The 13,129-nt window shown below is 40.9% G+C and overlaps 1 protein-coding gene across 1 annotated transcript in view; it reads left to right on the forward strand.

The window, feature by feature from the left end:
- cabp1a (calcium binding protein 1a) overlaps nt 1–7,501 on the forward strand; it is an 11,294-nt gene extending 3,793 nt beyond the window's left edge. Inside the window, exons 2-7 of the mRNA XM_073466700.1 lie at nt 4,834–4,864; nt 5,057–5,200; nt 6,111–6,220; nt 6,309–6,383; nt 6,464–6,536; nt 7,249–7,501. Of these exons, the coding sequence (XP_073322801.1) occupies nt 4,834–4,864; nt 5,057–5,200; nt 6,111–6,220; nt 6,309–6,383; nt 6,464–6,536; nt 7,249–7,274 (459 nt within the window). The 3' untranslated portion in view covers nt 7,275–7,501. The remainder of the gene's footprint in view (nt 1–4,833; nt 4,865–5,056; nt 5,201–6,110; nt 6,221–6,308; nt 6,384–6,463; nt 6,537–7,248) is intronic.
- Nucleotides 7,502–13,129: the final 5,628 nt, after the last annotated feature.

Here is a 13,129-nt window from a genome sequence, read left to right on the forward strand (position 1 = left end):
AACCAATGAGAGAGGCTTCCCGGAGCAGCTGATGGTCTAGCCCTTGCAGCTAACATTAGCTAGCATACTACTATTGACAGACACTTAAAATCTCACCTCCAGTTCCCTCTGAAGAAGAAACCCTGTGTTGACCGTCTGCTTTTTGTTTGCATTACAACAGCAAGTTGTTGCACCACGCTAATCTCCATTTTGTTTACATCTACTTCCCCTTTTTTTCAAATTGTATTCAAATTGAACGAGTCCCGTGTGTCCAAATTGCACCAAATTCGACGCTGCACTCTCTTGGATCCTCTGCAAAGAAGCTGCCAAGTGTGAAGTAGATCAGATGAACGGTTCTCCAGATATGTGAATAACAGACAGACGGACAGACAGACAGACAGACAGACAGTGATCTCTGGCTTTATAGTTAGATGTTTGCTGCCTGTGAATCTGTGTCAACTGTCTGTTATGGTCACAGATAACTATAACAGTTTGGTCAGTGTGACAGTTGTGTGAAACATGTCACACGGTGTTTCGCCCTCTTCTCCTTTAATAGGCATATACTTCTCTTCTTCCCTCTCTCTTTAAGTTTCCCTCCCTCACTCTTTCTTTCGTCTCACTGTTGCTTTTTTCATTTACTGCCGACAGTTCAGCACCGTGCACTTCACTTGTTTTTCAACCGGCTGTAAGTTAGCATCCCGGTCTTCATGGGTCTTGCTGTAACCAGAGTTTGCACTCCTCTCAGAATCCAAACTGCAAACATAACAGAGAGAAGGTCCTCATGGTCCTTTTTGGTGCCTCTTTTCTCTTTTGGTATGGGAAACTGCTTCGACTGGCCCCTGAGGACGGTAGGATTGTTTCCACTGTGATGCAAAGTGTTTTTCTCTGAAATTTTGTTTATAATGTTGCATAGTTTTGTGCACAAACTCACATGGAAACTCGAGAAGATATACGACTTTTTTATCTGAAGGTTATATGATGTTTTTGTTGGATATGCCTTTACAAAATATCACAGTAATATTAGACCAGAAGTTTGAACTTACTCTGAAGCTGCACTCCTCCTGTTAAACATGTACAGTATGTCAGATGAGTGGCTTCAGACTTTGGCAGACCTTCAGCGTGCAAAAAAGGAGCTATTTTCTGAAAAGCGTTGCACGTCCCGCAGAACAAAATCTGCTCACATTGTCTTTATTACATAATGCAGGCTGTTCGCGGGTGCTTCAGCTCGTCTTTTCTCTGCGTCTGAGTGTGTTTACTGTTCCTGTGACAGTGTATAGGAGTGAGGTGCCAGTCCCTACAACGTGGCACGTAAACTGTTATGAACGATGAATGGAAAGTTGGCACCGTGCTGCTTTATTGATGCGTTTACCTTTCTGACGTGTTTTCATATTTTCAACATTGTTTCTCTCCCACACAAACAAGCACACATGCATAATACAGAGAAGCAGATTTCTGTCTTTCACATTTTGATCTATTGCTTGATCCAAGAATATACAGCAGGGGGGTATTTTAAAAACCTGGGTCCTGTATTTACATGTTTTTGTGTGTAAATGATTCATACTTCCAACAAAAGTTTTGGAATCAGTCCAGAAGATCTTCTCAGCTGGTGGCCGCGACATGACTGCAACGGCTGCAACTTAATCCTTTTGCAAATTGATCATCTAAGTTACATCTATTAAAAGTTCTTGTTTTTGCTTCTGACAGGCTGAGATCGTTGCAGCTATGTCACGCCTGCCTTCTGAGACGATCTACTCAACTGATTGCAAAACTTTTTGGGAAGTAGGACTCATGAATGTATCGGGCCCAGGTCTAAGAATACTGAAATTCCTCTTTAAATGTGGGCCACCTAAGATGCAAAATAGTACTTGGATCTTAAGTTCCCTTAATTCTCCTACTGCACAAAGTGTCACTCGTCTTTGAGCCCATCTTGCTCAAATTAAGAAAAATAATAATTAATAATAAACCAATTTTACTTCTCAAAAATGAAACTAGGCCTGGATGATACGTTTCACATCAGTCGATAACGATACTTTTTGATCATTTTTAAAGACCAGGTTGAATATAATCACTTTATCAAGGAAAACAGGTTATAATTTGTATGTCACAATGATGAAAAACACACAAATAATATTAAATAAAATAAATAAACATACAGGCGAGCTGACCTGTCCTCTCCGTCAGCACTCATTGTCTCACTCTGGTGATAATGGGTTGTGCTTGTGTTTTTCTCACGCTTAGTTTTCAAAACAAACGATCAGCGGCAGAGTTGATCCTGCAGATTGTGAGTCGTAGTCGCCCCGGTAAACACACCAACCACTATGGCTGTCGTAGTTGCAGTGTCTCTGGGCTTGTTCGCCACAACAGCCATCCTGTCCGCTATACCTGCAGCAAAGAGCGGCACCGGAGGATGAGTGATGCCAGGAGGAGCAGCAGATGACCGGGACAGAGGCCATAGAGGTTGGTGTGTTTACCAGCGAAACAACAACTCATAAAATGCCGTATCAGAACGCAAGAAACGTTACCAGAGCTACTGTGTGAGTTAACAGTTTACAGGCGGAGGACTGTTGGTCTTGTGAGAACTGTGAACTGTTTTTCTAATGCACATGATGACGTTGCAGCCGAGCTACACACCTGTTAAATGATCGGCCGTTCATGCGATATAAACGATATGTTTTCATTATGTGCTCTCCATTAGCTTTCATTTCATGCATTCACAGCAAACTATCGAACATTTTATCAAACTATTTTCTTATTGCTATCAATGACGTGTTTATCACTGATACATCTTGCTATCATCTTATCACCCAGGCCTATATGAAACCGCATAAACATTATTATAATTTGGGATATTATTATCACTGTTGGGCCAAACTGGACCTCATGGCGAGCAAACGTTGGCCTGCAGGCTCGACTGTAGGCAGCCCTGATACCGTCTACACTGACTCTTCTCTCAGCTTGTATCTTTACACCGCTCTGCTCTGAAGCTGCTGCAGCTCTCTAACACTGTCTCTGCACCCCTCTGAAGATGCTCCAGGATGCTGAGCGGAGGTTCAGAGGGGTGCTGTCCTGTGAGGAGATGGGCCAGGCAGGGTATCTGAGGCCTTATCAGGAGTCCATTGTTTCCGTGACACAAAACTGTGTCCTCGTCACCAACATACTGGGGCAAACCTGTGTCTTCCTGAGAAATGGCATGGCCACGTGCAGGCAGGCTGTACGTAAGTCTGGACAAACATCCATTTTTATCTACATCTGTGTTTAGTACTCTGCTATCGGTCATTATATTTTTACTATTTCCACTCCTGCTGCTTTCGACTGGTATGTTGCCAGCTGTCAGTAAGGAACACACAGGTTTGGAAAAGATGAGATACTTTAAGATAAGATGAGGCTCACACAGAAACACATATCTGTATTGTATACAGTGGATGCACAAAATATTAAACAAATATTTTGACACTTTCTTTCTTTCTTGCCAAGAGTTAGATGAAAAGAGTGATACGACTCTCATGTCTGTCAGTTAAAAATGTAAACAGCAGCCGGTTAGACTGGAAATGCAAAGGTGACAAACTCTTTCTACCTGCACCTCTGAAGCTCACTAGTTAAAGGGAGTCTGGTGACTTTCTCCAGAAGTCGCCTATATTGGTTACTGTTTAGTGTATCTGTAAAATGTGACATGTTTAGCGTCAATAAAATGTTTCTTCTGTCATAAATTGAGTGTAAATGGTGAAATCAGTGTAAACAGTGTGTTCAAACAGCTGCTAAATGTTGGCAGGTCAGACTTTAGCACTTTAGACACAGAAGCAGACAGGCTGGTACAGCCATGCTGCCACAAACTGACACTTTTTACAAGGAAACAAACAACTTACTGTTTTCATTTAATGCTGAATTTACAAGAATAATTTAAGAATTTATCGTAGCCGTTTCACAAAGTTTAAGTTTCTCCTCATGAAACAAATCTTAAAATTGTGTGATTTGTTAATGGAGTTTGGTGATATTGTGGTTACGATTCCTGCTGCTAACATTGGCGGGTTAAGAGCCCAAACATGTCATTTGCCTGCACTTAGAGCGGTCTACTTGTGATCTTATCACTCAGGACAGATGTTGATGCCAGGACTGAACAGCCGTCTTGTCTGCACTGTTATATGATTACTGATCAATTAGTAACAGTGATGGCAGGTGAACTGCCTCAATATTATGTACTTTGTGTAGTAATAAAGGTTTTCTGCGCAGTGACCTGAGTAAATTGATCTCTCCTGGGACGTGTCAGTGTGAGAGATGACGGCTGATGAGCTCACAGGTGTGCTGATGATGCACACATGTTGGATTGGCTGGTTCTGCTCCCCCTGGGCTTCATGTGCCTCCTGTGTTTTCCATGTCAGTGGTTCCGGTCAGACAGTTGTTTCGGGCCTGACGTCAACACTCAGTGTTGTGTTTAGACTTCGCACTGCGCCTGCTGTTAACCCCTGAGGGTTCTGGGATATGTCTGCCTCTCTCTCTGCCCTTTAAAGGTTGCAGTCATTGTAAGCTAACGCTGAAAAAATAGAAACAGTCGCATTCTTCTGTGAACTCTGTGGTTATGGTTCCCAGTAATGCTTCTTCGTAATCAGCCTATTTATACTTGGTGGTGTTATCGTCATGTGAGATAGTTTCAGTCTGCCGTGAACATCTGATACTGTTAGACGTCCTTAAATTCATCAGAAAGATCGTTATGGAGATGTTCGCTGATGTAGGTTTGGGCATCATTCAAGTCACAGCGCTGTCAGCGGTATGTTTACATGCAGCTCAAACAGATTGTGTTTGTTACATTTGTTTGGCCGTGTTTGTACTGACCAATGATTAAATGTTTTTTCTTGACAGGACAGAGAGCTGCGGCCAGAAGAAATGGACGGTAAGTTTGTCTTTTTTTTTTTACTGAAGTTAAGAAACCAAACTTAATTTACTTTAAATTGGTCGAACAACAGGTTTGTCAAAGTGCTTTACAGAAAAAATATGAAGGTCAAATTAAATGAAAAAAAACATGTAAGTAAAATTAGAGTCATGTGTTTCAGTTCCTAACAATATTTCTGTTTTTGCTCGACAGAGTTGCGGGACGCTTTCAAAGAGTTTGATAAGGACAAGGACGGTTTCATCAGCTGTAAAGACCTCGGAAACTGTATGAGAACGATGGGATACATGCCAACAGAGATGGAGCTGATCGAACTGAGCCAACAGATAAACATGAACTGTAAGGATCTCACTGTCTCATCTACTTATACAGCCCCGATCAGACCTGACATTAACATCCGCCCTGACTGCGGACAGCTTTAGGTACAGGTGTGAATGTCCCCAAGATACACTGAGGACGCAGTCGACATCAGATGTGGTCTGGGCTGCATGTGACCCCATTCTTTTAGCATTGTATACGCACGTGTGTCCTGAGCCACATGTACGGACCGCCTTCTCAACTGACATCCTCTGTGACACAAGAAAAAGTAACAACAATATCACCAGACTCCCTTTACAAATTGCGCAATTTTAAGAGCTGTTTCATGAGGAGAAACTTTAAGAAACAAATTCGACAGATTCTAAGTTGTTGGTTTCCTTGTAAAAAGTGTCAGTTTGTGGCAGCATGGCTGCACCAGCCTGTCTGCTTCTGTGTCTACAGTGCTAAAGTCTGACCTGCCAACATTTAGCAGCTGTTTGAACACACTGTTTACACTGATTTCACCATTTACACTCAATTTATGACAGAAGAAACATTTTATTGACACTAAACAGTAACCAGTATAGGCTACTTCTGGAGAAAGTCACCAGACTCCCTTTAAAAATTGCACAATTTAGTGAGTTGTTGAGTTAGGAGAAACTTTATAAAGTTTGTGAAAAAAATCTTCATTATTTGGGCCTTCTTGTAAATTCGGCAAATGTTCAACATGAACTTCTTTCTTTCTTTGTGTGAAAAACATTGTGTGTGTTTGTCCCAGTGATGTATGAGTTTATTTGCATACAGAGCGAGGATGTGAGATCAGATCACAAGTGGTCACTTGAGGCGCACGTTAATACCAGTTCTGAGCCAAGCCTCTATGTCATGCATATAGCCGTATCCTGTGTTTGTACTTTGGTTTAAATTCAGTTTCTGATAATCTCTCCTTCTTCAGTGGGAGGTCATGTTGATTTTGAGGACTTCGTAGAGTTGATGGGCCCGAAACTCCTCGCTGAAACTGCAGACATGATTGGAATAAAAGAGCTAAAAGATGCATTTAGAGAGGTAAGAGATCCAAATGGATATAATTGCCTTGTTTATCTCTGCTCCTGTTGTGAACATTTTTACTTGATGTTCTTCTTTTTGTTCTCAGTTTGACACTAATGGAGATGGTGCTATAAGCACATCTGAGCTGCGAGATGCGATGAGAAAGTTGTTGGGCCAACAGGTGAGAATTCAGATCAGAGTGAGAACAGAAAGTCTCTGAAGAGTTCTGTGTGAATAACAACCAAAAACTTTTGTTCCCAGGTGGGTCTGAAGGAAGTAGAAGATATCCTGAGGGATGTTGACTTAAATGGTGACGGGCTTGTTGACTTTGAAGGTAAATCATCTTATATAAACTATTTATTTAAAGGAACAGTTCACCCAGAAATGCAAATTCAGTCATTATCGACTCCCAAAACATTTCTGCACACTCTCACGGCAAAAGCGTTGAAAAAAGAAAAAATTCTCCAAAACGCCAATAAAAGTTCCTGTTTGCAGTGAACCTGTGGACGTACAGACAACTATCACTGGATTACTTTGATACTGAAGAAAACTTAAAAACATGATTTTTCTCAGGCAGGTTCTGCACATGTGAGGAGCGTCTTTTTTTTAAGGATTTCTAAGCAGATTTATGGAGTCATCATCTCCTCCCTCCATGCTGATGGAAAGTCAGGGGAAGTTTCTCAGACCAAACATTTCTGGAGAATTGCAGCATTCTCCTAAACAACTGAAGTAGCTGGGGACTTGTTTTAAAACTGAAAAACAACCAAAAAAACATCAGACTCCAGTCTGGAAGTCTCCTGAAGCCCCGAGATCCCAGCGGATTTGAACATTTGTAAATAACATCTTTTATAAATCAATTTGGGATCTCAGTGCTTCCAGAGACTTGGACGAGCTGTTTTAGTGCAGACTACGAAACTTCACCTGACTTTCCATCAGCATGGCGGGGAGGAGCTGATGAAGACATTTAAATCTTTTGGGTGAACTGTTCCTTTAAGCTTTGCTACTGACTTCAGTCCCTTTTGTCATTATCTCCTCTCTTTTCACAGAGTTTGTACGAATGATGTCTCGCTAAGATCATGAAATGATCGGCCCTGAATGTGAAGCCGTGTCCTCCTCTACGAGGACGCGCTACGATCTCTGAGCCACCCGAATCTGAATGACACTGGAATTAAAACTCCTTGAATGTTACGGACGAGGAGTCACCTCACACTTTCAATCAATAAGTGTTCTTCCTGAAAAGTCTCCAGTTCAACCGAGGCAGAATTTGCTGTAGCCTAGCGGATGATTGTCCAGCTTATGTTTTTGCACTTTAATTCTCACTAAATAACTTCCTGTGTGGATAGATCGCTGGTGTCTCGTCTCATCCTCTACATGGTAAAAAAAGTGTGTCTTGCAAAAATGTCGCCTTTGATGTACAACAGAGTCGAGATGAGGGAGTCGAGCGTCTGTAGAAAAGATGTAAAAGGTCAGTGCAGTGTTGAACGTGTCGTGTGTTGTCACACAGTGTGTGTTATATTAGAAAGTGTTAGTGGAACGTCCTTCGTGTGACATTGGTGCTCCAACCAGGAACCCATGTGGCAATATAACACCTCCATTGTAACTGTGTGACCATCTGTGATCCGTCACTGTGCCAGTCCAGTCCGATAAGAAGCATCACTGTCTGACAACTACGTGCAACGAAGACGAAGAACTCAATGAAAAACATTTCATATACGTTGTTCACTACAGACGTAGATCAAGGGCAGTTTAGACAATATTCACAGATATGATGCACGGCTCTCTTTTAAAGCTCAAATCCAGAGAACCAAAGTCTCCACTGACACCGGCCTGCTGTGGTTGGGTTTACAGAGTGTCAGTGCTCACAGGTTTGTATTCCCAGAGTCTTTAAAGGGGCATTTTGTAAGATTTGGCCAGAATTTAAGTTTAAAACTTTGCAAAATGAACATAATTAACAGCGTGAAGAGACAGCAGTGTTGACGTTCTGTCAAAGACGTTCTACTGTGTTACAGAGACAGCATGCTAACCAGCTAGCCCCGGCCAGTTAGGTCTCGTAATACCACTTTGTACTTCAAGAGGTGATAGTCTGACAGCCACAGTAGTTTCAGCTGCTACTCAGTCTAAAATGTCAAGAAAGGAAATATTTTATACCTTTTTTCCTTGCTAAACAGAAAAATACAACCGTACACCGTCTGAAATCAGGTTTCTCTCTTTTACTGAACCAAGATGAGTTTAATCGCCTCGTTAACTCATCGTGAAAGAGTCTTTGTTTAAATTGGACAGAAACAAAACAGTCTTGGTTTGTCTTTCCACAATCACCTCTGATTAAAAAAACCCTTAATTCACAAAGTAAGATGTCGACTGACCTCGTCATCTGTGTTTGCACTCCAGGCCACTTAGCTCCACGGCTAACTGAGCTAGCGTTAACTTGCTTACAGCAGCTAGACGCTACGGCCAAAGATAGCCAGAGCAGAGGAGCAGGTAGCTAGCTTCAAATTCTGGCCATTCCTTACAAATTACACCTTTAACCAGCTTTGGGAACATGTCTGTTTTTAGATGATCCACATTGTCCTGTCTGAGATCGTACGGTAGGAACAACATATGTGAAGTGAACAGTGGTTGTTGATTATGTTGTTACCTGTTCTGTTTGTCGATATGTCACTATGATTGTAGTTGTGGTAACGTTCCACACATCTGTGTAGTCGAAGCAATTTTTATGCATGCCAAAGAGATCAAATTTATTAAATTCAGTATGCACATTTGCATTTTTGTCTAATAAAGTCAACAAAATATTTCGCCAAGTAAATGTAGAAAAAATAAAAAAGGTGTTTACATTTGAGCTCCTTTTTTCTGTGTTTTCAGTTTGTAATTAAACCATTAAATGATACTTTATCAGTTTATTTTGCCACCGATCTTAAATTTCATGCTTTACGTCTTCATCTTTACTGCTCCCTTTGTGAACACGTCATGGTTATTAGTGGTACAGCACCGTGTGCTGTCGCTGCATGTCTTGAGGACAAGCTTCCTTAGATTATCTATTATTCATACGTGTCTCTGCTAAGACTGCAGGCTGGGTGAGCTTTACCTGCTGCAACACTGCAGAGCCATCACTGTGCAGCTCATCAAATGTGCATAACTTGCTTTGATGGCATTTTTTTACTAGAGACATAATCATTTGACCTAGTTACACATATTACTGAAGAGCAGGGCTGCACGATATGGTACAATAAAGATTATTGCGAGTATTTTAACAGATGTAATGACTGGGATTTGATTGTGGTCAGTGGGAATTATCATTTTTGCATCGAAATTTTTTATTGTTACTGAAAAAATATCATGATGATGTGACGTGTTGGTGTCTGCACCAAGCAAACATGTTTTGTTACATCTGGAGAACCAGATTTGTAGGTCAGGACGTCTCTGCAGCGACACAGCGCTTCATTATAATGCTGTTTGTCACGTATTTCAAAGTGCATTATGTAAGAACTTTAAAAATTCAGGAAATAACTAATAACTAATAAATTATTGCGTTGCAGAGACATCTAACAAGACAAGTTAGCATGCTGATCAGCTAGCCTTGCCTGTCATGTCTTCTAATACCACTCTGAGCTCCCAGTGCAGCCTGCTAACTGCTAACTGCTGCTACCTGTCAATGTTGTGAATTGGCCATGCAGCTAGCAGTTACTACGGTAATATCCTGCCTGCTATTTGTTTCAAGAGGCGGCCAGGTCGGACATGTTGCACATTTCACCTTCATCAGAAAACTGCAACTTCTGTGATTTGACCATCGTATGATTTTGATAATATTTTGATTAACTGTGCAGACCCAACAAAGATATATTAGATAGTTACACAGTATTCATAAATTGCATCTTAAACAAATGTCTTGCATTATTTAGGAAGTGACAGACAGTGTTTACATGCTTTTCTTACGTACCGAACATTTGCAGTCATTTTATGTCACAGTTGATACAATTAAAACTGTAACACTAAACACTAAAGATGAGAGATGGCTTGCTGTCAGTATTTCACACTTTCACACACAAGTGACGGAGAGGATTTTCTTTTTGATTGAGAGAGAATTTAAGAAATAAGCTTTAAAGGTCCAATTTGTAAGAAAAGGTGATTATGAGTCTCATTTGCTGGAGACCTGACCAGGGGACATTAGGGGAAACAAATCAAAGGATGAAAAAAAAAAATGATACAAATATATCTTTTTTTGTTTCAGCCTGCATTTTTTCCCCAATGTCCCTTCCAGGGCTCCGTAGATTTTAGTTATTTCACTGAATATCAATGATTAAAACACAAATTCAATTCAGTGTTATGCTTTTTGAACAGGTTAGATTAATTGCTTACTGATGCTGTCTTTTCTCTTCAAAAGGACCCGATACTGAAGGTAAGGCTGCACTATTTGGGAGGGAAAAGGTGACTTCTAGGACTCGGCTTGTTTATAAGACTCGACTTGGCGCAAACTTTGACTTGACTCGCCCAAGAAAAAATGACTTGGGACTTGCTTGAGATTTGGGCCAAATGACTTGAATCACATGTCTGCAACACCAACCAGAAAACTGCTCTATGACAGATGCTGCCTCTGGGCCACTTCTGGAGAAAACACAGCAAATGTTTGCACATGTGTTGATGCAAAGTACAGCGAGGTCCAAAAGTCTGAGACCACATATGTCACATAAACCTGGAAATAATCTGAAAGTGTTGTCTTTCTCAGCTTCAAATCGTGGCTCTCAAGGTTTCTGAGGGGGCAGTGCATGTAAAACTGGATCGGTTGTTTCCAAAGTGCGATCAGGCAGTTTCCACACCATCAGAAGATCAATGCATCAAGCTGAGCTCACTGAGAGAAAGAAAAGCAACTTCATCACAGATACAGAATTAACAGAACAAATAAACAACACGAGACTCCAACCAGCAGCCGTCCTGTCAGAAGAAAGCTGTCTCGTGGTGTCTCAGAGGACGAGGGACAGTTTCTAAACCACTTCTGAGGAGGGAAACAAGGACAAACACTTTGAGGTGGGCGGAGAAACACCAGAATTTCACAGTGGATGATGGAAAAAGTCTATTTACTGATGAACCCAAGTGATAGATATATATTCGGGGGCTGTTTTACCGCTCAGAGACATGCTCCAGCCTCAGGTTTGATCTTTGTAGAGGAGGATTCATCCTGCGGCAGGATAATGAGCCCAAACACACCTCAAAGACCAGAGAAGAGCCGAGGAGTCCGGACTGTCCTGGAGTCTGGACTCTATGGGGGCACTTGAAGAAGCTTTGTGGATGCTGTCACATCATGCCGGGACAACATGAGTCAGCAGCACACTGACTTGTGGAGTCCGTGCCAGCTGTGCAGGCTGTCATTAAAGCAGAAAGGGGGATAAAGATAGTCTGACAACATTCAGAAATATCTTAACTAGCACTCTGAGACTGTGTCGAGCACAAACACAGCGAGAGCTAAAGGTCTGAGGTTTTCTGTGCATTTATTACAAACATCAACAAATCCGTCTCCTCTCTCCAGCTGCATGTTGGCTTCATGTGTGTGTGTGTGTGCGTGTGTGTGTGTGTGTGTGTGTGTGTGTGTGTGTGTGTGTGAGGTAAAAACAGCCATAAAACACCTGTCATCCATTGCAGTTGCCATAGCAACTATCTTCATTCATTCCGTGCCGGAGTGCGCCGGGTGCGCGCTGCCGCGTTGGACTCTCCTGATTGGACGAGGGTCGGACCATACCATACCGGAAGCAGAGAGGGGGCGTGCAGCTTTTTTTAAAAGGACACGTGTAATATTACGATATGATTTCATGGAAAATATATAAAGTCTCTCAAAAATATAATGTAGGAAATAAAATAAATATAATCTCGACTCGTGTGTGTTTGCAGAGATTAATGATTAAACAAGTGGGCAAAGAAAATCACTTTATATGTAAAACAATTAATAATAAACGCATTTATAACACTGTTGAATGCCTTTTCTTTAGCATTTTGTTCTTGACTTAAAACTAAACTATCTGCAATATAATTTAACATTAACCAGTCGTCCAAAATGTTAATAAATAAACCAATACGACTGTGAAAATTCTACAAGAGCCAAATATTTTTTCTGATAAAAGGGAAATAAAGTCTTTTAAAGAAATCCACTGGAATCCTCACTGGTTTCCAGCAGGACCTCAGGTTTGTACTTTTTTAAACACAGTACAGAAACAATCTTTTTTTTTTACTATGAATTCTGGAGACACATTGAATCTAACTTCTTGAGCCAGCTCTCTTAACTTTAAAGATATTGTTTGTTACTATAATAATCCTGATGATTAAAAAAAAAAAAATGAACATTTTCAGAAATTCTCCAGATCTCTTCCCAAATTTTCAGTTTTTCCTTTCGAACTAAACTTAAAACTTAAATCACTAAAGTTAATAAATAATAATTTAATACATTTCTGAGTAATTTTGAACCCTTTAACCCTGAAACCTGTCTGATGATGTCTATATTGATCTATAGCCAATATGTACCCATCTGTCTTTATTTTTCTCTGTTATGTTTTGTCCATGTACTTATTTGTATTCTCACTGGTTGATGTCCTTATGTAGCTTTATCTTCGCTTATAGTCACTTTATATGTGCTAAAGTTTGATTCAGGCCAATTCTTTGCAAACTGTTCTATTTTCAATAAAAGGTAAAATAAGTTTCCATCCGTCAAGATTTGAATATGAGTATAAATGGTTCAAATATATGACTTATGATATTCTTGTAATTTTTATTTTAGAAATAAGACATAAAATGGTGTTTAATGGTGAATCTCAACAGGAGGCTGTGATTGGACGGAGCACCTGTCACTCATCGGCCACCGGAAGTGTAAGGTTAGGTAGCACGGCCCCGCCCCCTGCCGCTGGAGCTAGCAGCAGCAGCAGCAGCGGAGCGACTGTGAGTCCGGGC

The sequence above is a fragment of the Pagrus major genome, chromosome 5 (assembly GCF_040436345.1).
Source record: "Pagrus major chromosome 5, Pma_NU_1.0".
NCBI classification, from domain to species: domain Eukaryota; kingdom Metazoa; phylum Chordata; class Actinopteri; order Spariformes; family Sparidae; genus Pagrus; species Pagrus major.